This window comes from Diplotaxodon limnothrissa, linkage group LG5 (assembly GCF_057381915.1).
Source record: "Diplotaxodon limnothrissa isolate DT_005_m linkage group LG5, D_limnothrissa_male_GT1.1, whole genome shotgun sequence".
Lineage (NCBI taxonomy): Eukaryota > Metazoa > Chordata > Actinopteri > Cichliformes > Cichlidae > Diplotaxodon > Diplotaxodon limnothrissa.
In genome coordinates, this window is record NC_140600.1 from 19,521,645 (window position 1) to 19,546,266 (window position 24,622).

The following is a 24,622-nucleotide window of genomic DNA, read 5'->3' on the forward strand; positions in this document are numbered from 1 at the left end:
AAACAACAAGTGAGTGAACTGTTGTTCTGAAAATAAAGTCGCCGTGCGCCGGATTAATTCACGGCGAAAGTCTGCAAAAGTAAGCAGTCAGAATATGTAGTTTTCTCTTTGAAGGTGCGATCGACCACTTCGGCATCGCTTCCACTGCTCCCGCTGCCTTGAGCGTTTTTCTTTTCTTTTCTTTTCTTTTTTAATTAAATGGTTTTTTTTTTCTTTTCGGGCGGACGGTGCGGTCCCGCCAGCACGCAGGACTCCAGGATGACATGTTGTAAGTTGGTAGTATTACTATGACTCTGTTTCCGCCGAGCAGAGTTTGGACCGCAGCGCAACTTCAGCCGAAGCGCCAGTAGACGCGCCTCAGTCTTTCGCTCGGGTCCTGGACCAGCTTTCCTGCGGCGTTTCTGTCTGAACCCGTGGGATGAAAACCCACTGAAGACCGGGGTTTAAAAAAAAAAAGGAGCAAAGAAAGAAGACATCTGGGTGAGCTGATTATTGCAGTGTACTTTTATTTTTGCACTAGTTTATAAAAAACTTTCGGAATCGTTTTTACCCACCCTGGCCATATTGAAGCTTGGTCACTTCAATTTTAATTTAAATGAAAATACTAAAATAATTCATGCATTTATGCTGTTAGGTGAGCAAAGAGCTTGTGAACAATGCAGCAGGCCTGGAATAATATCAACATGTAGCTTTTGTGTCTGTTGTGTTAAACTAGTGTTAACCTGTTTGCTTTTATGAATAATACAAAATGTTTTAACATGAATTTTGAGGACCTGGACGTGATTAATACAAAAACAATCCACCTGTGTGGGTCACACTAGTTCCATTTTTTTATAATTGTCAAGTACACCTTTAAATATGAAATTACTGCAATATGAAATGTTTCTTAAATGCCTTCCATATTTAACATTTAAATTATAAATATGTGTTATAAGGAGATCACATTTTCTTAGTCCTGTTATGATTAGGCTATATGTGTGTGTTCTTTTTCTTTTAGAGTGCAATGGATTCGCTGATTTTCTGTGATATATATATATATACCGGTATATATTTTTGCTTTACCTTTACCTCTAGAAAACTTAGATTCTTAGCCATTCTTATGAGCTGCAACAAATCTGTTGTTTGAGTGGAGGAATGGGTTTTTACGATAAATATAATGGAGCACCAGCAGTAAGGGAGATAGAAAAAAAGACCAGAAATTTAGCAGTTTCCTTGTTCTTCTCTTTTCATTCCTGGACAGACAAGTAAAGCGCCCTTCCCTCTATGTGGTGGGTGAGATGAACTCCAGTGGGAATACTGTAGACCCCACCTGACAGCTCTCTGCCTGAGCAACTGAAGGATTTTCACTGGAGCTTCTACAACCACAGAAGTGGATTCGTATAAAAAGCAGCTTGCCTAAAATCCAGCATCTCAGCGGTTTCACTCATTTTGAACCAAGTAATTTAGAATAGTTGTGTTATATGATGTATACCTTTAAAGATGATAAAATCCTGAAGACATAATGATCTAGGGGAAAGTGAAAAATAAAAAGGATACACGTGTACTGAAAGCCAAGTAATGGAAAACCCTAGATTCCAGTCTCCCCCTGACTTTTGATTTTTTTCTCCTCCTGTGTGATGCGTCAGTCTTTCCCAGTCCTTGAATAGCACTTTCTTTTGTGCGTCCCGCACAATCACATATTTCCCTGCTCCACCTTCTCAATTCAGTGGTTGCTTTCTACCCAGAGTTCAGCCTGGCCGGCACAACCATTCCAGCTAAAGGGGAGGAGGACTTCCTCACACTGGCAGCCTCACGGCTCAGCCGAAAGAAACGTGTCATTGGGGCTGGAGTCGGCGTGGCCATGGTTCTGGTCCTGCTGGTAGCCATTCCCCTATTGGTCCACACCACCAAGGGGGGAGGGTCCGGAGGAGGAGGCACGCACTATGAGATGCTGGGTAGCTGCAAGATGGTGTGTGACACTTTCACCCCCCCACAGGGAGAGCTGACAGCTGTCTCCCCTCAGCCCCCGGACTTCTCAAACCGCAGGGGCAAACAGGGGTTCAGAGGAAGCCCTGGACTTCCTGGTCCTCCAGGTCCTAAAGGCCCCCCTGGAGAGCCCGGTAAGCCCGGCCCACCTGGCCCACCAGGGCCTGGACCTGGTGGTTACGGCCCTTCCTTCTACAGCCCCAAAATTGCCTTCTACGCCGGCCTCCGGAAGCAACACGAAGGGAGTGAAATACTCAAATTTGACGATGTGGTGACCAATGTAGGGAACTACTATGAGCCGAGTACCGGCAAGTTCACCTGCCCTCTGCCAGGTATCTACTACTTCACCTACCATGTCCTGATGAGAGGAGGTGATGGGACGAGCATGTGGGCAGACCTGAAGAAAAATGGACAGGTGAGTGCGAGTTTAGGTGGGTTTGTGCTGCAGTGTTTCTGAACTGGACTGACCTCCCCTTGCAATCAAACCAACACACAAACATTAGTAAGAATCTTTTGCATCAGTGAGTTCAAATACAAGAGCAGTAAATATAAAAGTATATAACTAAATAACATGCTTAGATCAGAACTTCAGGTAACAGATGCAATTCACTAATTTAAGAAACATTTTGTCATATAGTTTAAATGCAGGAAGATGCTGTGTTATTTACTATTGAAGTGGACTTCATTGTGCTATGCAGGTGGTGACTGCCACTCAGATTTTGAACATGGTTAAAAAGAAATCCCCCAAAAGTGAATTCCAAACAATACTCCACTGAGAAAATCACAGTGAAGTTTTAGACAAATCAAATATAGAGAGAGATAATTAAGCTGAAATACACTAAAAATGTAAGAGACTTCAAGGACGCAAAAAAGAAGAGGAAATGAGGTGGGAGTAAGAAATGGTTTAGAAAAAATTGTAGTTATTTGCACAACTTGCATGTGGAAAAAGAGAGAAAAAGAGGGAGAGAGAATGACAGCCAAGCGATCAAGAGGATAACAATCCTCTGCGTCTCGGTGGAGCAAAGCCAAAATGCAACAGCTGGCTACTGTCCTCTGAGAAACTCTGACTTTAACACTAATAAATAAACAAGTACAAAATGCCTGGAAAAAGCCTTGAATGCTTCCATCTGGAGAGCAGTGACAAGCTTGAAGTACTAAGCCCTCGCTCTGTTGAGGCGCTCTGATTCTGACATGTGTGCTACAGAACAGAAGAGTGATGTCCTGGGGATTACTGGAGAAGAAGAAGAAGAAGGGGGGGGGGAAGCATGCTTTGCATTGTTGCAAAGGTTTAATGGTAACACAGTTTGTCCACACAGATTACACGGTACATGAACTGACAACAATATGCTACTGAGCAGAGCATCACTGTGCTGGGCTGCTGTTCATTGGTACGCTTTATTAAATCTACATCTAAATCAGCAGGCTAAGAAGGATTTACCAGAAGAACACGGGCTAGTTTTTAATTTGAGAATCGCCACTGTGAAAACAGACAGATGCAGATTTAACATAAGGGTTAAATCTTATTCTTACTTCAATCAAACATTGCACATACGAATTATGTGTCTTAACTATTAGGACAAAATGATTTCTAGTTTTCATCAATACTGAAGCACCGACATCCCTGTAGGCCTCGTCAGCAGCCCTTGCCCAGTCTACTGTAAGTGCTTGTGGCAGATTGCTGTTGCTTTTTTATGACCTGAAGCTACCCCCAGGTCAACCACTGGGAGTCACTTGTCCAGCAGCAAGAAAACACATCTGACCTTGCTAGCTTTTCCACTATTGGCCGAAATTTAGCAGCAGCAACATCACGGAGGATGCTACAAGGAAACAAACCCAGGGTTACTGCAGTGGTGGACTAAAGCTATATTTACAAGTTGCCCATGTTCCCCAATGTCAGCTTCTTTTTTGGTTAGTGGGTTGTGTCACAAAGCTCTGAGACGTAGTGCAAAGTAGTTCAAGAAATAAAAAATTGGCGCACAAAAAAGTTTTTTTTACTGGAAATGTGCTTGTTGTAGCCTAACATTCTCTTTTTCTTACTGATTTTGAATGAAATATGTGGCATCCCCTGATTGTCTATTGCAGTGTGTGTTGCAGATCTGAGGACAGATAATAGTCATAAATTAGTGCCACAGCGAGTTTGATTATTTATTATTATGCCTACATTTTATATTTTATTGTGACAAATTGATCATCACAGCCTGTGAAAGATTGATGCACTTTGAAAAAAAAAAACTTATCCCAGCCCTGGAAACAGCATAGTATATCTTCCAAATGATTGTTTGCAGGAAAAAAGCACCTAATATTTAAAGTTGAAATGTTGGAAAACAATATTTGGTTCATTGGCTTGCATAACGACTGATATTGCTAACCAGTTATCATACTTTCCACCAAAACGACATAGTCTGCCCATATAATAAAAACAGTAAGTTAAAATGAATGTCTTATCTTATCTTATCTTACTTGCTGATGCTGTGTAAACGTACATTTGAGCTAACCATTACTTTCAAATTCAGACCTGTTTAGTCTGTTTCATGCTGCTTCCAGACATGTAGTATATTGAATATACATTATGTGACTGATCGAGTCCATAAAGAAAGCTTTTCCCAGTATTATTGATTTGACAGCATGTACCTAAGGTGCAGAGTAAAAAGGACAGACAGCTTAATGCCAGATATAATTGGGGGGGACCTGGTTTGTTGCAGCGTGCCTTCACAGACATTGTCATTCCTGTCTTTTCCTGCTATTAAATCTTTCATAGCTTTTAGATGAGATCTTCTCCCCTTCACCTGTGCCCCTCCTTTAGTCATGTGCACATACACACACATACACACGTGCACCTTGCACTTTTCCTGTCCACACTAGCTATTGACTCCTTCCCCATTAATTATCTTTTCCAACAACTAAATTATTAAACCCAATTCAGTGCTGATCTTGCCCTTTTCATTGCACCCGCCTTCCTTTTTTTTCTATTCTTCTGCTAATAGACAGGTGCTCATGAACCTTGGTGAAGCTGCTAGGTCAATGAGAAAACTTTAATACAGAAATTCTCTCTTGAGAGATAACCAAGACACTACTACACTACACTACACTACAACTATTGTGAATTTGTTGTTCTTCAAGGAAGATTTAATTCTGTTTCTTATAAGACATCAGTATTATTATATGAGAAATAAATGATCAATTAAAATATTCACAAAAAGAAGAAATATCCTTGTTTGTTTTAGATGAAAAGATAGATACCAATCTCTTTCCTGTACGCTCTTTCCTGAAACACAGATTTTCATATCACAAATTACTCTACCCAAAACTACAAATCTTAAGAGCACATTTCAAGGTCAGGCCAGTTTCAGCCAAATGGGTGATTTTCAACAGTTTTCTGTTGGCTAAGTGCTTTTAAAAACCAATGAAAACTAAAAGAACAGCATTTAAAGCCAATTCAGGGTAAAATAAGTAAAATATGGCAACAAAATAAACAAGGACACTATTAGATAAAATACAGACGCTCTTTCATACACTGAATGGAAGCATGACCAACAAAGGGTGTTTACTGCTACTGTGGACCATGTTAGTATGTCTCCAGATAGATAGAAGAAAGAATACGTGTGCGAATGAGCAGAAGACAGGTGGAAAGGTGAACCATGGAGTAGAGATAGTAAGGGGAAGATGAGTACCTATGGTCAACCATCCAAAGCAATGTACAGTGCATAGGAGAGGTGAGGAAGAGAGTGCAGCCAGGGTGGAGATGCTCGGAGATGAGTGTCAGGGCTGATTTGTGACTGAAGGATGGCAGCAAGAGTGAAAGGGGAGGTTTAGAAAATGGTAATGAGATGTGCTTTGATGTATGGTTTTGAGATTGTGCAACTGACAGGAGGCCATCTGGAGGTGGCAGAGCTGAGGATTCTAAGATTTTCAATGGGAGTGACCACGATGGAAGGAGTAGAAATAAGTACATCAGAGGGAGGGGACGAGGGGTGGAGACAAAGTTCGAGGTTGCTGAAGATGCTTTGTGTAATGTTGAACTTAATTCCTGTTACTGAACAAGAATGGTTTAATAATCAGCTACTAGCAGCTCATGTGCTTATTAACCAAATCTTTAGTTAAACTTGAACTGGATCCAGACCTTTGAATCCATTCAATCCACTGAACTGACTCATTACCTAATCAGACTGTAAGTAAAAGATGGAGGTATTTGAAGTAAAAAGTGAGGTGCGAGGGGTAGCTCGGGCTGAGAAACTAACAGACATTGCACATCCACACGGTAGCGACTTGTACTACACTACAAGGTGTCCAATTCATAAATCATACACTGGTTTGTCACCTGTTGTTCTCTAAATGGGACCAGTATTTTCATGCTATAGTTAAAAAGACCTGAAACTAGAGATGAGATGATCATTGATCATAAACTCATTAAGAAAGTGTTTACTGAGGTTATAATTCAAATAAACAGTAGTGTATTGACTTCTATACAGCCTGACATGTTTTTTAGCCTGAAAATCTGTCCCCCCCTCGTCAGTTAAAAAGAACATAAGGTTAAGACTTTTTATTTAAGCTTTACTTTCCAGAGGCTACTTTCTTTTAACCAGCATTATTACTGAGTAATGAGTCAAAAAAGTGACTGAAGTGTTTTTACTTTGCTCGGCTCTATTTTTAAAGCCCATCAAAACCCATTTGTGGGTAAGGCCATGTATCACTGATGAATATACTTATCCATTTTTATTAAAGTGTGCTTCAGCTATAACCCCCTAACTTCAGCTATAATGAAGCTATAACATCATTAGGATCAGGCGTCCTATAGACACTCTGCACTTGCAATTTGTCTCTAGTCATTGTTTACAGAGCACAATACATTTGGCTAAAGTAGACATTTATACATTTTATTCAGATGTTTTGCAGATTTTTGTTTTTACTCTGTGCTAATTGAACACTTTTAAAAAAACAGATAAAATCTGATCTCACTGGCAGCTGGGTCCAGCTGCATCCTTGCTGTACTGAAGGGGGGAAAAAGCATTTCCTTTAAAGTCTGCCTTTAACATATTTCACAGCATGAGGTGACTTGTGTGCGTGCGTGTGTGTATGTGTGCACGCACTGGGCCTACGACAATCGTCAGACTGACGGGCACAGTGTTGATCCACTTCTTGTCAAAGGGAGCAGAGAACAAGACACATCCTGGGGAGAGATCACTGCAGAGCGAGACAGAACAGACGAGCGGGCTGACAGAGAGACAGAGATGGATGGATATTCGCAGGAGAATGGACAGAGGTTCTCTAAATTAAGACATGAGCTGAAGACTAACCACAAAGCAATGCAGTCAGCCAGACAGTATATGACAAAAAAATATCAGACGTGCGGCCGGTTCTTCATCTCAAACAATGGCTAATGAATTATGTAGCTGATAAGCTTACGCCACGTTTGCAGAGATTAAGCACTCAGTGCAAAGAATCTTCTTCCCTCGCTGCGTCCCATAACTCATCAAGAGATTGGTGTTGAGGTAGATGACCTTTTCAATGGATATATAATTCACCACCAATATGTTCTTTGCCCTTTCAGTGATGAGCATGGAGTGGGAGTATGAATATTTATAGCTGGTCCAATATGGTGGAATTAGGGTTAGTCAGTTGGTCAGTCTGTGGTTCTGATTGCATCTGTGTAGTTGTTGCGTTTCACTTTCTCAGACAACCTCGCTTTGGTAGTGCCACTGGTTGTATCTATGAGGCTGGTGGACAAACTGGGCCCTTATAAAGCTGAAGTGTGAGGCTGAGAAACTGATTAAAAGTTGTCCCTAACCTTTGGATTAAAAGATTAATGTTTCATTTCAGTTTCAAGCTTTTAAAGAAAGGTCTTGATTTAAAAAAACAAAACAATAAAAGCGAGGTTTTTCCTTATGCGTAAAGCACCAAAGATATTTTTGCAAATGCTTTTCAGTTTGAATCTCATAAACATCGCATGCCCCCAATACTTTTTTTAATTATTATTTTTTTAAATGTTCTTGAAACGCCCAGCTAAAGTGTGTCTATAATGAGGTCTGTGAGCTAACTTGTTAATTAAATAACACAGTTAAAAGTCATGATTATGACAAGCTTGGACTCAATTAGGAGAAAGATGAATTCGTCTCCAGTAGGTAGGTGTGATGCGGCTGCTGTGAGAAGAGGAAGCTGCTAATTACAGTGAGCCAGACAAGGTGTCAATATGAGGCTCATGTAGGACTTCATTAAGCACTTTTAATTTTATTTTATTTTGGCACACTGGCATGCTGTTTTCTTCCTCCTCCAACAGTTGTGCATGTCTTGATAGAATCATTAATAAACATTTTCTCCTGTGTTTTGAATTGCATTAGTGTCACAACGGCCCGACATTTTAATGGGGAACATTTTTCGATAAAGGATGAAAGTCCATCTTTTCAGACAGATTTCTTGTAGAGCAAACTTAAAGAATTTGTCCTATATACCCTGCAGCTTTTCTTGCTTTTTTTCTCTTCTTCTTGTCTTGTCTTCTATTTATTTATGCACTTGTCGGTGTGCACGGCCATTATTTAACTATATGTTTCTTGTTGTAATGGCCGAGGCCATTATATTCCAAAGACTAAAAGGACATGGCTGGTTCTTACTGTGTTTGGCCGCGCCTTTGTTGTGCTTTCCTTTTGCCTCCCATTATATCATTATTCCTCCTCATCAAGGAAACTGTATTTTGTCTCTTTCATAAGCAGCAGTGTGCTACAGTGTTTCTGCTTTCATAACTAACAGGGACAATTCTGAAATGTCGCTGGGTTATTATCATTTTTAGAGGTTAGAGCAGAATTATCAGAATGGGCTAATCTGTGATCCAGGGTTTGCATGGTGAATTAGTGTTTAGTTGTTTTCTATTTCTGAGTATAAGAGAGTTTTTTCCAGTTAATGCAAGATAGTAAACACTGGTTTTAAAAACAGAAAAAACATCAGCTCCCTCAGCTCTGGCATTAAATAATGCCAGAGCTGAGGGAGCTGATGTGCTTCAGGTAGACCATCAAGAGAACACATTTATATCCAATTAAGCTATCCCCTCTACTGTCAAAGGTTTCAGTCTAGAGCCAATTAGAGACTTTCTAATCAACATCTTGACACCTTGGGTCCTGAGTGTCATGGCGAAATATTAGCATTTTGTATGCCAATTAGTGTCTGAGTCTGCAGTGCAGGAGAGGGGTTACGCGTCGACCTGCATAATAGAAACAAGAAACCTCAGGCTGGTACACATGGGTGGAGGTTGAGAGAAAACAGACGCTTTTATGAAAAAAAAAGGCGAATTCAATTGCCCTTCTTCTCTCTCCCTGTTCACCTTTAGAGGTCCCTCAGGTAAGTTTAAGAGACCCCGTCTCAATCGCTCGCTCTGCTCTGAGAGGTCTGTACATCACAGTGAATGAATCCTGTCAGTTTTATTACCAAAGGATCAAGGCACCACTGCGAAACAAAACAAAACCGAGAAAAAAATAACACACTACATGGACAGCGCACCTCCCAAACCTCATTTATAGCCCCCCTTCTCCTCTAAAACAGGCATGCTTGATCAGTTTGTTATCCAACATCCTCCCTCTCCATCACTCAAGGCCTCCCTCAACTTTGGCTTCCTTTACTCGCATCCTGTGCTCGGACTACTAAAGCGCACGCAGCTGCTTACTCGTCTGTGCGACCTAATCCAAATTTCTGCTCTCACACCCACCTTTTCATTACGCATACTTCTCTTCTCTTTGCCCCATGCCCTCCTTGCATCAATTTTCTCAGACATTTTATCAACGCCTCTATAAAAATGGTGAATGCGTTATGGCTAAATAAATGTGAAATACATGTGTCAGCCCTTAAAAAAATGTCACATGAATGAGTGGCACACAGCTGAAAATGTAGATTTTATTGAGCATTTAGGACTGTCGGTGAATTATTTCCATGCTGTCAGTTTCCTCACTCTCTCTCCTCCTACCACCGCTCTCTGGCTCTCTTTCCACATTTAATGTGGCCCCAATGAAAAGTGTAGGCAGTGTAATCTTCTCTATTGTCCCTTGGGTCTTCCTTCTTCCCAACAGCAGCAGATCACGTCAGAACAGCGTTGGGCCAACAGACAGAAATTCACTCCCTTGTCGCTATCAATCTCCGCCGCTGTTGACAATAATCCTGATCTGCCTTTGCTTCTTGTTTTCACTCCCAAAGCCCCAGTGCCTCCTGCCCACTTTAGGAAAACAAGGTTTCACTGTGATTGTTACTGACAGCTGAACCTGCAGACTCATCTGTGCCGGTTTCAGTGTCACAACACAATACGATCTTAGTATGGCCCGATGGGGGAAAAATAAAGCCCTTTTAGTGGTGGAATAAAAATTCAATATTCACATAATGAGGAGGGAAAATAACAATTCAATTAATGCAGCACATATCTACAAAGCTTGGACAGGGCAATATAAGCATGTGGCTATGGACTGTATGGAGACCAGTGGGTTAGATGAAGTGTTTTCTTCATACTTAGTTGTTATATTGGGAATACATGCATGTGGTTTGGCATTGCATGATTAAAAAAGCCAGGAAAAACATCATCTGCAACATAAGTTGTTTGAAAGATGCACAAATTACCTGTTCCGTGTGGATTAATGCACCCCAATACCATCACTGATGCTGGCTTTTAATCTATAACGAGCTGGGTGATCCTTCTCCTGTTTAGAATTTCACATTTTGAATGTTCAGTTTTTAAATTCACATCAATTTGATTTATTCCTACTTTTCTTTTCCAATGATTTACAGTCAGTGATGACACAGCATTAGTGAAATAGCAGTGACACACAAAGGTAGCCCAGGTAAAGTTTTTCCTGAAAATTTTAAGTAAATGTAGAACAGAAGTGAAAAACACCAACTAAAGTAATTTAAGACTGAAACTTTTCAAGAAATGCACGATATCGTCACATAAATTGAAATTGAACAATTTATTTCCCCCTGGGATGTTGTATCTGATGTTGAGCATTTTAACCAGCTCATAGCTCTTCTTTACAACCACGTAACCACATTGCTACTTTCCAGCCTGCTTTTCCTGTAATATAGAGCACAACTAGCAAGTACTCCAACAATCCTTGATGAAGTCATTTGTTTACTTTTGGGTAAAACATGATCAGCTCCTACTAACTCTGTTTTTAGGTATTTATTCATCACTGGATGCTAACACGCGACTCTTGCTGTCAGACATGTTTGGGTTTATGTTCATTGATTTTTCTAGGGAACATAAATGCATTGCATTGCTATATCATTAATATGGAGAAATCACACTTCTTTTAAATTGTGTAAATTATTGTGGATGTCATGATATGGCACAGACCCAGTTTTTCACTACATAATCCTGCATTTCTAATGCAGTGCCAGTTAACCTTGTTCTTTGCATACAGAGATTTCTCTGAATTGTCTGAATGTTTTAATGATGCAACATAAGAAAAAACCATTAAGAAATGCTTTTCTTTAATTGGTGAGCTGTTGTATTTGTCGACATTTCCTCACCATTTTTCTTCTAAAAGTGTCTTTGGGGTATTTTACTGAACCCCATTCATGTCTCCAATAAGTCTAATAAGTTGGTGTTTTACAGGCATTACAAAACTTTATCTTTTGTTTCCCTGTTGGGGACAGATGCAACTTTAGTGCCTGAAAGATTTTGTTCCTGACACAAAAATAAATGTTTTAAATAATTTTTTTGTTTAAATTAAGTAGAAATTCTAAAATTAAAAATTAAAACTTATATATGGAGAGTGAGAATTTTTTTTTAATGTGGAAGAATAAACATTCAATAAACTCCAGTTTTTAAAAAAAGTATTTTTTTTGCAATTCAGGTTTTACAAGTCACAGAGTAAAATAGGTCACACATTTCATCGTGTGATGTCAGAGTTCAACTTACACGCAGATACATTTGTTCGTTTGTTGTTATGAATGTAACATATAATTCGTGAAGCAGCTTATGTTCATCCATGAATTACTTCTACTGTCAATCGTATTAATATTGATAATATTTAAAAGGTCACACTCTTGTAAATATGTAGATAAAATGTACAAAGATGCAACTTGTCCACTAGTTTACTGTATATAGGAGGGGAAAGGGAGCCATGAATTAATCATAAACGTAGCACATTAAATGTCAGCATCTCCACTGTCTGAGTAGAGGCTAAGTAAACCTACGTGCCTCATAAAGAAGTCAACCATAAAAAGCCATAAATAACAGTGTGTCCTTTTGGTTAGCAAATATAATTAGCTGGTGTTCATTTAAAAGGCCATTCAATGAGGTGGTGTGAATATCACTGCTGCAACTTTTGTTGTGACCCTTAAATGCTGATTCAGGTAAACATTATTTTATTTCAAGCATGGTTTAGGTTTGCTTACGATAATATTGTCAATGTACATGCAGAGGTAAACTCACTTTAGCTGTAATTTTACGCAGCAAAACAGTTTCCCCACTCCTGTTTGATGTGCTATTGGTCTGTCACTACCCTAAAAACAGTTCAGAGGGCTAGACGCTCCTACAGGGTCTAGACTTCAGGAGCAGGCCGCACCTTTTCCAGCACATCCCCTGCTCCTCCATTGAACATGTAGGTACATTTACATTTTCTCCGATCAGCCCTCCGGCCATAACAAGGTAAAGGTGCTTCAGTCTTTACTCATTGATCCAGTGGTGAAAAACTGAAGAAAACTGACCTTCACATGCACAGTTTTTATGAGACAATCCTTATTCCCTCCATTTTTGAGTGGTCATAATGTTTTCTGCTCACTGGTGTACTATACAGCAATCCTCACAGCAGCCGGCCAGCCTCTACCTCAGCTGACAGTATACTGTCAGGGGAATCTTGCTGTTCAACCATGTAGACAGATGTTGGATGTACAAGATGTAACAATCCCTCTACTGTAATATTTCTCCTAAACCTACTTGTTCTCCTCAGGGGAGACATTCAGTCCCTTCAGAGCAAAGCAGCCTAGCACTGTAAAGTAACAAAATGTCTTCCATTGTTCTTGTTCTTTCCTTAGCTGTTCACCTGAGATTCGCAAAACAAAAAAGGAGGAGATGTGAGGTTATCAAGATGCACAAAGAGGGCAGGGTGGCTTGTGAATGTGCCATATTGTATCCTGACCTCATGCTAGTATTTGGTGGGCCCGTTTGACCACTCTAGCCTATCTTGTGCTCCCACTTATTGTGATTGTATGGAGTTATTGAGGAGTTGGACCTATTAGGCGAGGAGCTGCCATAGCTGTCTGCCTACCAATTACTAGCCAGCAGCTATGTACAGCCTGCCCCGAGGTAAAGAGGGGTAGGGGATGTTGTAAGAGGTTGTGGGGGAAGGATATAAGTGGGGTTGGGGATGCTGGGTAGGGGTTCTCAGGAGACCTGCCACAGCAGCACGTCGTTAATCAATCCGATTTAGACTGGACAGGGACACACTTAGACGCTGCCCCCGCCAACACTGCCATGGCAGGGGAGAGAAAGCGTGTGCGTGACCTGCATCTTATTCCAGTATGCGGACACAAAAAGATGGATAGATGGGTCCAGAATGAAGAGAAAGGAATGGGGTGGCAAATGAGAGAGGGATGATGGAAGGGGCGTGAGGTGTGGAGGGAGAGACAACAATTAATGGAGTGATGTGAGTTGAATTAAAACAAAGGAAAGATATTGATTCATTTCTGTCCTAAGGAGGGGAGTAAAAATGTTCACCTTCTTTATGTGAAAGAAAACCCCACAGAGAGAAATGTATTTGATAAAATTGATGAAAGGGGCAAAATAAAAATGTTGGATGGAGGAGGAGAAAGGGGGAAGTTTAGTCTGATTTGATTTGTCTTTGTGATCACAAGAGATCAGTGAAGTTTGATGACTGGCGGAGATGATGGACCATATCCTTAGTCAGACTCACAGGAGGAGACAAGGATAGAGTTAGGGCGTCCTATTTGCATTCATTAATATGTATGCACATGTGCACTTTATTTTCCACTATTAAATGGATTGCCTGCTTGAATAGTTTGTTACCCAGCCAGTGATAGTGCAATTTATTATAAGGAGATTTGCTTACCGAGTGCGAAAACAACTCAGATTTTACCGAGAGCGGATGAAATAACAGGCACATTTAACAACATCATAAATAAAGACGCTCCTTTGTCACCAGAAAAGCTGCTCAACTAAATCCTGGGATACTGGATTGGTCTTCGAGAATTAGGTACACAACATTAAGTCTGGTAATTGTGCTCCCTTCTGCAACATGTATGGGATCATTGCCATCGTGTAATATAAGGGCAGTGCTAAGTGGTTGCATATTAGTATGCATGTAAATATGTATCGTTAGATGTAATGACTTCTTCCTAAATGACTGGTCATATCATTACAGACAGAGCATCATGTGGATTGCATTTCCTTCTCCAATCACAAAGCTGTCCAGATGTTGATAGAAGAGTAAATAATGCCTCATCTGAGCAGATTTACTTTTTAAAATTGTGCAAGGCTCCATGGTTTGCAGCCTTCACACCGGATAATGTGTTAGCTCTGTATACCAGCAGTTAGTGGGTGGCAGAGTTTTGTCTTACAGGAGTGTTGATAAGATTGTTTAGTGATTCTGAGGCTGCAGTGTGCTGACGTTCAAATGTCCTTGGCTATGCCTTTTATTCATATCTGACGCCAAACAGGGACGACATTCTTCTTTTGAATGTTTTCATCAAAACATCGGACATTTTCATCATCTCGCTTGTCTTGAAATGATGGTTTTATCGCGTTTCCTTGAGTTAGTGTCTTAAAGCCGAGTGATAATTACTTTCAGTGCATTCAATTCGATTATATTTTATTTTTATAGTCCCAAATCAAGTAAGGTAAACACCCTAAAATAATAGAGTGAAAACCCAAACAATGAAGCCACCCCCTATGAGCAAGCACTTGGTGACAGTGGGAAGGAAAAACTCCCAACAGGAAGAAACCTTCAGCAGAACCGGGCTCAGAGACAAGAAGCTATCTATTGCATTAGGGCGAAGGTAAAGATAACGGGTGAGAGAGATGGGACAAAAATTTAAAGTTACAGCTCCTGTCATGCACCTTTAAGCCTCATGCAATACATATTTTGGTAAACTCTCAACACTGTCATCACTGATGACTCTGGGTTATTTATTTTGTTTGCTTGTTTTTTTAGCAGTACCAAGCAGCATTAGGGATTGATGAGTTGAGCTTTTAGCAAATAATAGTTTTAGTGGGTAGTGGAGATAGCTACTGGATGTGTAAATAGACAAGTTCACCACGTCCACTTGAAAGGTCACAATAAGCCAATGTGGTATTCACAGTTTGTCTACGACCCCTTTCTTGTGATGAGAGCAGCACTGTCCTCTGACACAAACTGTCAATGCATGACAAGCAAAGCCAAAAAAAAGGTAAATAAAACTGAAAGCTGTTTTCAGTTAATGATGCTGACATGGATGAGCAATAGCAAACACATATAGCAGTGATCAGAATATGTGAACCTTCATTGTGTTTTCTGTGTTTGTGTGAAAAAATGAACTGATGTGTTCCTTGACACCTTTCTGCTAATCTCCCATCAAACTGTCCTCAGCAACAGGTGGATCAGGTGTGACAGCAACAATCCTCTGGAAAAAAAAAATAAAAAATTGATGGTGACTAAAAAAGCTGGTGGTCTGAGACGGAAGTGTGAGGCCAAAGATCACTGCACATCTCATTTATCTACCCAGTGGACAGGAAGGCATCAGCACTGATTACATTACACCACGATCACAGAGTGAAACAGGAAATAAAACAGCAGTAGTGAACAAACTGGTTGTAGGTGAGATAATGTGGTGAAAAAGATAAAAGTGTTAAAGGGAAAATGTAAAAAAAAATAGAGGAATTTCAGTTATTATCAACAACGAATTTAAATATAAATAAAAGTAAATGCGTTCTTAACATGTTGGATTAGATAACTGGACTGTATAACACATTTTTGACTAGTGTGAAGTCCATAGTTCTGTCATGCTGACTAGTTAATTAACATGTAGATGGCAGTGGTGAACATGTCTCCTCTGCAGGTGATAATTAGTGTTTGAAGGCTATAAGAGGAGACCTCCAATTAAAAAGAGAGATTTGTAGAAACTTGTAGGTGAGACTGGATACTGAAGATGAAATATTAAAAAATAGCCATTGAAAATCACATTTGGTGTCTATAAGTAGGTTTATGATTATATACATAAAAGCTGTTAGAAAAACAGAAAATATTTTTAACAGTAATTTTTTTATTTACACAAATGTTCAGGTAATGGATGTGCAGCATAGTTACATTTTAGCTAATACTGATCTTTAATTTCTCTGAAAAAAGCAGGTTGTGTCAGCATGAAAGAAGAGTTGCTGTTTCCTGCCTTGTTGAGAGTGCGTGCAGACCATTGTCGCCCACGAAAACATGATTCAGCCTCACCGCAGACAACAATATGTCTGCAAAACACACTCGTGACATCAAACGTCTGCTTTCCACGTGGCATTTCCTTCTTTAATGGTCTTTTTTCAATCTTGGCCGCCTATCAATTCCTTACTTGTGCTTTTTCGCAGGTGAGGGCCAGTGCAATCGCTCAAGACGCAGATCAGAACTACGACTATGCCTCCAACAGTGTTATCCTGCACCTGGACGTGGGGGATGAAGTGTGCGTGCAGCTGGACGGGGGCAAAGTTCACGGGGGAAACACCAACAAATACAGCACTTTCTCCGGCTTCCTCATCTACCCTGACTGACAATGTCCTCACATTCCTATACTCCCCCTCTGTAATCAAGCAAAAAGTTTCATCTCCTTTCTTCATCTAACACTGCCATAATGTAATTTGTCATTTAACTGCCCTTCAGTAAATGAAACATTGTAATAATATGACCACAGCTAATAGATAGAGCTTGAAGAGAATTTGTGTAAAAATGAGTATAATATTGTACATATTACCAGATAACATTTACTCAATATAATACACTTGTGTGATCACTATTATGTGCCATGTACAGTATGTGTAAGCATGGCTAAAACACAATTTAAATACATCTTTTTCATATGCACACGTTTGCCTGTACACACGCGAGTGTCCACGCGTTAAGTGAAATTTACTTGTCGTTCTGAGAGAGGATGATCGTCCCGGCCACCGCTCTGAAATCAACTGGAATGATATCTGAATGTAGATTGTCAACCGAAGTGTGCGGCCTTTCGCCTTTACCGTGAGATGGATTTTCAATACGGCCGTAGACGTCAAACAAGAAAAGTCATGAATATATTGATCAGAGCTTATATTAGAGCCAACTTTATGGTCATAAACCGGTGTGTTGTATGTCTGTGTTGATGCCGCATACACGCCTGTGCTTGCCCTTTATTTTGTGCTGAGGTGTAAAAGCATCATGTTACTAATGGTATGACTTGCACAGTCTCTGACTCCTGCAAGAGGGAGGAGGAGGAGGGCTTTTGAGATGTTGATAACAGACCTTTAACAAACCCAATATGTCAATACTGAGATTTAGCTTCGAGATTTATCCTGACACCACCTCATCATATCCTGCTAATGAGCTGAGGCTTCTTCTACAGCCTCACCTGTTGGGCGACACACAAATCTTTCCTCTTTAAATAGTGATAGTTTGGGAAAGATTTTTCCATATGAAGATCATGGGATGCAGTCGAATAGCTGAAGTAGTTAGTTTGACATGCTATCTGCCCACCTTAAATGTTGAGATTGATGGATTGTGTTAAAAGCCGGCTGTCATAGTGAGGTTTAGAATTGATATTATTTCTTTTTAGAGAGTCTCACATGAAGGCTTCCATAATGTTCTACCCACTTCTTCAGTCATGGCCACTAAATTCGATAGATTGTGTTTTTTCTATCTGCAGAAATGTTTTTTTTTCGTGGCATGGCTCTGCCGAGAAATCAGTGTCTCCACCCTTCAACTCACATATGTGGAAAGCGTAAAGCAGGGAGAGCAGCAGGAAGACCCTCATACAGAACAGAGCAGGCATCAGTAACAACAGATAGGACACTGATGCATGACGGGATGAGAGGTGGGTGGCAAAGCGGCTTGCAGATGAGCAAGCTAAAGCAGCTTTTACAACACTATCAGTTGATGCTGACCGGCACCGAGATCAGCTGATGTGTCAGGACTGCAGCTGAGCTTGACTTCATGGCCTGCCTGAGCCAATGCTCTGCTGAAATTGTGCAATGGATTTAAAAAAAGAGAGAGCCTCCCTACCTCCTCACAGCAGGCCAATCACAAGAGTGAAGCGGTTGTAAATGTGTGATTGCAAGAAAAACAGTTTCCCAGTCTAGTTCCCAAAATGTGAAGCTTTTTTCTTTTTCATTTTAATGTGAATGTATCCATGTGAAAAATCTCTTGATGTTACTGCCATGTGCCATACCTATAGGTTCTCTGTGCCTTATACTATCAATTTATTTTTATTTTTTATGCATGAGATGGTTTTCCCTTGTTAAGCTAAGTGAAGAAGATGGTCCACGTCATGCAAATCGAAATCAGACACACTACTTATAAGAGGGATTGTCTTTACAATGTTAGTGCATACTCACTTAATGAAATGCACACGTTTATGTTGCAAATAGTGACTACGAATCTTTGTGTGTAACTGGATGTTACTGACCCTTGTAAATAAAAGGCCACAAAACTAAGACCAAGATGAATTCTGTATGGTGGGAATCAATAACAGAAGCATGACACGGTGTAATTGAAACTCTGCATCCACAAAAATTGTAATATTTCAATGGATCCGAATTTTCACGTTTAATTTTTTAACATTTTTTAATAATATACCTTGAACGTAAAACTCTTTTTAACACATTTGTTAGAGTTTAGTGCCGTGCAAGTAGAGGGCTTCACTTTAAAACGTGTGAAGGAGACGGTATTATTGAGGTAGCATGACCATACCCAGATATTTGGATGTGGATTATTCTTACTCTTATTAGTCTTGTGGTGAAATTGAAAAAAAAAAAACCATCTTAATGTCGTATATTGTACACAGACATCCCCCATGTGTGGCTTCATTTAACCTCTGCGCCACGATGCATCCTACTGTGTGTGTTTTCTGGCGCTGCTACCTCTGTTCCCGAGCATTGCTCTTACTGTTCTTTGCGAGCTGAGACCATGAAATACAATTTAAAAAAAAGAAGATTCAGGATGATTTTACTGTCAGGCGGAACCAGTGCTTTCTTTATTGCTTTTATTCTGTCTTCTTTCCACAGGAAAACAAAGAAGCTGTTGCAGACCTGTTATGATAAAGTGTCTTTGAAGTTTTCAGGGTGTTTTTTATATGTTAAAAAAAAAAAATCCTTTTTTTTTTTGCAGCACTGAGGTCTAACACATTCTTCAGGTTCAGTTATTTGCTCACATAATATTGCAACAGTTGCCTTGAGATGCACAACTCTCTCAAAATCCTGAACAACAATGTGTGTGTGTGTGTGTCCCTGCTTGACTGCATTATATGCAGAGGCTTTCTGTCTTGCACTTTTTGTATATAAATATGAAAAAGAAGAACAGCAAATCTATCTATCTATCTATCTATCTATCTATCTATCTATCTATCTATCTATCTATCTATCTATCTATCTATCTATCTATCTATCTATCTATCTATCTATCTATCTATCTATCTATCTATCTATCTATCTATATATATATATTGTATATTTAAAAATATACAACCCTAACTCCAAAAAACTTGATATGCTCCTTTCTCAAGGCACAAAATAGAGAGAGGAGAATCTTTAAAACAAGCAAACTGGTTTCCTAATGCTTACTGGTATTTGCATCAATAATAATAATCTGTCTACACCTGTGTTTAAAATACAGCTTTGCAACTTTTTAAAATTACCTGTAAAACTAACTACACCTATGAGCACTATTTAACTTTCTCTGTTTAGCAAATCTGTCCAGTGAAAAATATTAACTCATATTAGCAAAAGGCTGGAAAAGTAGGTGGTAATTAAAAAAAGTTAATTAGATTGGAGTAATAAAACTTATTAGTTCATCTGTTACATGATTGGGTATAAAAAGAACATTTTATAGTGGCACAGTTTCTCAGAAGAAAAAATAGGCAAATGTTCATCAATCTGCAACAAAAACCCAAAACGGTATCTACAAACTGCTGAACAATTTTAGGACAATGGTCCTAAACATAAAAGTTTGAAGACTGAATATCTCTTCAATATCATCTACATTGCATAATGTCAAAAAATTCAGAGAATCTGGAGAAATCTCTGTGTGCAATCTGTGTGAAATCACTGGCCCTGTGGCAGCACTGCATTAAATACAGGCATAGAAATCACTGCACAAGCTGAGGAACAGTTCCAGAAATCATTTTCTGTGAACACAGTTTGCTGTGCCATACACAAATGCAGATTAAAGCTTCAACAGGATCCTCAAACACCACCATCATCTCTGAGATCTGGACTGAGACAAAGTGGAGAACTGGTCTGTGTACAGACAAATCTCTTTGGAAAACATGGAGAACAGGTCTTGTCTAAAGAAGAGAGGGACCATTCTGCATCTTTGATGGTACGGGATGCATCATTTTCTATTGAATTGGCAGCTGGCACAACTGGAATGGCCCAAAAATGCAGAAATGTATATATAGGTTTTAGAACAACATGTGCTCCCACCAGGGTGGGAAGGCCTATAATATTTCAGCAAGACAATTCTAAACTACATCTAATAAGTTCTCTGTGTTCTATTGTGAATAAATTATGGGTTTATGAGCTTTGCAAATTATCGTGCAAATGTGGAAAATTAAATTTAACTGAATTTACATTTCTGGCAATGTGCAAATTGGTCAGGATAATAAGCACTGTAAAGGTGGAATTGCAACACGTTGTATGTGTGCAAAAACATTGATTTTACTGTAAACTACATGTATTTGTGGACATTTTTAGCTGTGCGTTTCTCTTTGTAGGATTTTAGTGGCAGTAAATCCCCAAAACAAAACATACACAAAAATAAGTTATTCCAAATTTAGTGAGTTGGTTAAGCAGGAGCATGTCAGCCACAGGCATCCATAGCCACACAATGTTGACAAATGGGCGCATATTTGATATTCTGATCTATTTTGTTCTGTTAAAAAAAAAAAGCCATATCTTTAACAGGCAGTATTTACGTAGACATGTTTCTTTTTACAATATTCTGATTTTTTTAAAGTGTTGCTTTGACCTGAATGCTAACTTTAACATCCAAACAGGCTTAGAATGCTAACATGTTGATGTTTTGAAGGTTTTTCCATCCATGTTAGCATGCTAACATTTTTTGTACTAAGCACAAAATTCAACTATTGATCAAAAATAATATAAATAAGAAAAATGCGCTGTGGTTTGTACATGGTTGCTTTTGCACTGCCTACAAACATCCAGTGTAGACAGAGGAGCCTGCATATAAAATTGAATTGCATAAAACAATGCCTGGTGAATACCTTTGTTTCAGGTTTATGATCAAAAAGCTTGATGCCTAAAATTCTTCATGAGTGAGCTGAACGTACTAGTGTTGCAAATAGTTATTGAAATGTCAAAGATTTGTCTTAATTGCTGCTACAGCAACCTGTTTGAAGAGAGCTTTCCCATTATCAGACTTGTTTCTTCACCTGCTGCTGCTTCTGGCCCTTTCCGAAGCCACCCACTGAAAGTGAAACATTGAAACATGAAAGAGTCTCACCTCCCTGGAATAAAAACAAGGAGATGGATCTTTAATTAAAGGTGAGCGCTTATACTATTCAGAACGAGGAGGTTCTTGCTGAATGTGGACAGTAGGTAAGGGGAATGCTGCACGGGGGGTTGTTGGGCATATATCTCAGCAGTGTCTCCCTCCCTCTGAGTCCCAGCACTCCCTCCTTGCAGATTCCAGCGTTAAGTTAATTGGACAGGGAGAGGAGAGGGCTGAGGAGGGAAGCGTTCAGCCCCATTAGCAATCCCCCTGTGGAAGGCTGAGCCGTGAGGATCACAGACTCACAAATAGGAGGATTAAAATAATCAATAGGCTTCACTCTCTCTCCCTCAGCACAGGCAGCCCTGTGTACAACACACACACAAACACGCACCATTACAAAGATATGCACACACACGCACACGCTCCTGAGCAAATACAAACACACCAAGAGTCTGAGGAATATTAGTTCAAGGAGCGCTACTCTGCCCAGTGGTGTCTGTGGACTTTCACAAATTAGTCTGGGTCAGGCAACATTCACACACATGCACACACACACACACACACACACACCTATTCTTTGTTAATGAAGGTTAATTCAGCCTCTGACTAAACGAGGACCAGTTTAAAGGTCAGGAACATGAAAACAGTCTGACATATCTATATTTTGCTCAGTTATTTCTGAACTTTAATGGCTGCTGAATTTGCTCCCACATAAAAGACTTTTGTATACACACACACACACACACACACACACACACACACACACACACACACACACACACACACACACACACATATATATATATATATATATATATATATATATATACAACAAGTAGGCATGCTACAAACTTTACTCGAGTCATTTAGACAGCCGTTAGCACATGATTCTCCTTATGGGGACCTGATATGTTTAATATGCTGCTGAGAATATAGCCCAGAAGAAGCGGATAGTATAGCTTTTATTTTGGAAAGAGCCATTTCTCTGTAATAAACTCTCTTTTCCAAAGATTTCTCGATCAGATAGATTTATTTTTATTATTATTAGTTTGTTGTTTCAGCAACATTAAATTTAAAAACTGTACTTTTGAGTTGAAATCTATATTTATAATTTTAATAAATGACAAATTAAAAAGGCATGAACATTTTTTTGTATCGAAAAAATATCAAACCGTGACACCAAAGTATCGAACCGAACCGAACCGTGAATTTTGTGTATCGTTGCACCCCTAATATGTATATATCTATCTATCTATCTATACACACACACACACACACACACATATATATATATATATATATATATATATATATATATATATATATATATATATATATATATATATATATATATATATATATATACATACTGAATATGCTGTGATTAAAAGTCTTGTATCCATACAACATTAAACTTGTGACATGTGTGCAATTTTTAGTTCTTTTACTGCAGCAATTTAACTGAACCCATATTTACATATGTATTTTTGATTTAAAACAAGTACTTTATAAGAAGACATAAAAGGTGACCAGAAAATATCAAAGTGTTCAACATAATAGGGAATAGCAGAAAAAAATATCTACTCTGGCACTTAGCTGAACCAAATCTGGAATCTAATTTGAACTTTCAAATTCTGATAATGCTCACCACCTTTTCCCCACATGACCTTTTTAAATGAAGCACTGCACAAAATACTGCTCGGTTTTACCACACAGTGAGTTTATATGAGATTGTTCATTTGAGTAGTTTTTGGAGGATTGAAAGAAAAAACTTAAAGTCCTACTAAACACACATAAAGATGAAAAAAGGACAACAAACAGACAAAGTTAAAATAATTTTATTTTTATAGATAATTGAAAATCCATTGAGAGATCCTAACCCCCAAGTTAAGATAACACCTCCAAACGCATTTCCTGTAGTTATCGCCAGGCTGAGGAGGGGAATTGATTTAATTTGTCCACAATCACATAACACATGATATACATCATTTCTTTAGGGACTATTAAAGAATTCTGATTCTGATGACACTGAAAACTAGAGGTTAAATAGAGACCGGACACCTGCTGGAAACATGTAAGTGCTTTCATGATTTAAGTTAAAATCATTGACTTAGTGCATAAAACACATATCCGATTCATGTGAATTACCATCAAATAGATTTACTCACTTTTTGTTGCACTGAATCAGAAATTGTCGTTTTCCATTTTTATTTTTCACAGTTCAATAAAAGATTAAAAAAAAAAAAAACCACTTGCCTGCCTTCTTTCTTGAGTGTCTCGTGAGCACTCTTACTGACATCCTGTTGCAGGGGGTTATTTAACTGCTAAGGAGGCCAATCACTGCCATATCATTTTTTCCCCACACACATTTACAGGTAAGTGCTTTATTTTAGACTCACCCTGTAGCCCATTCAGGGCCTTGGCATAATGAGCCTCCTCATCCCTTCTAGAGTGGATGCATAAGGTGAATTTTACAAACAGGCACAGGCATCAAACTAACTATTAATACTGGTTATTAAATAAGATTTTTATTAATACTCTGCAAGCTCCTGTACATTTTACATACGCCTGGGGATTTGTTCATTAGTGTGTTCCACATTTGTTGAGCTTTTACTCACACACAAAAAAACATAGACTGGCTTCAGTATAACTTAAAGATCTGCTGAAGTTTGCTTTTGATGACCTAAGGATCCACCTGACTCTCTTATGTAAGACTCCCTTCAAACACTGACAGCCGAATTGCGAAATGATCCATTACCGGACTTCTTTTTTTAAAGTCTCCTTATTAATTGGTCTCAATTTAATTGCTGACTGTCTGTCTGTGTGTTCTGAGAGGGTAGCATAAACATTTTTATAATAGTATTGTTGAAGGACAAAAAACATTATCTACACCGCTGCGCCCCCTGTTGTACTTTGGTTGTCACTACAGTCTCTGTGCTGTCCGGGAGCTGCAGTTTCGCGCTGTGGTCGCTGGGCGGCAGGCAACTTCGACTAGTTGTCTGCAGGCAAAG

At 39.2% G+C, this 24,622-nt stretch overlaps 1 protein-coding gene across 1 annotated transcript; it reads left to right on the forward strand.

Annotated features, from left to right (window-relative positions):
* Positions 1–1,810: 1,810 nt before the first annotated feature.
* On the forward strand, positions 1,811–16,681 carry c1ql4b (complement component 1, q subcomponent-like 4b). The gene is made up of 2 exons (XM_085354094.1): positions 1,811–2,380; positions 16,502–16,681. Exons 1-2 carry the CDS (start codon positions 1,841–1,843, stop codon positions 16,679–16,681), a joined length of 720 nt encoding a protein of 239 aa, XP_085210220.1. The 5' UTR covers positions 1,811–1,840.
* Positions 16,682–24,622: the final 7,941 nt, after the last annotated feature.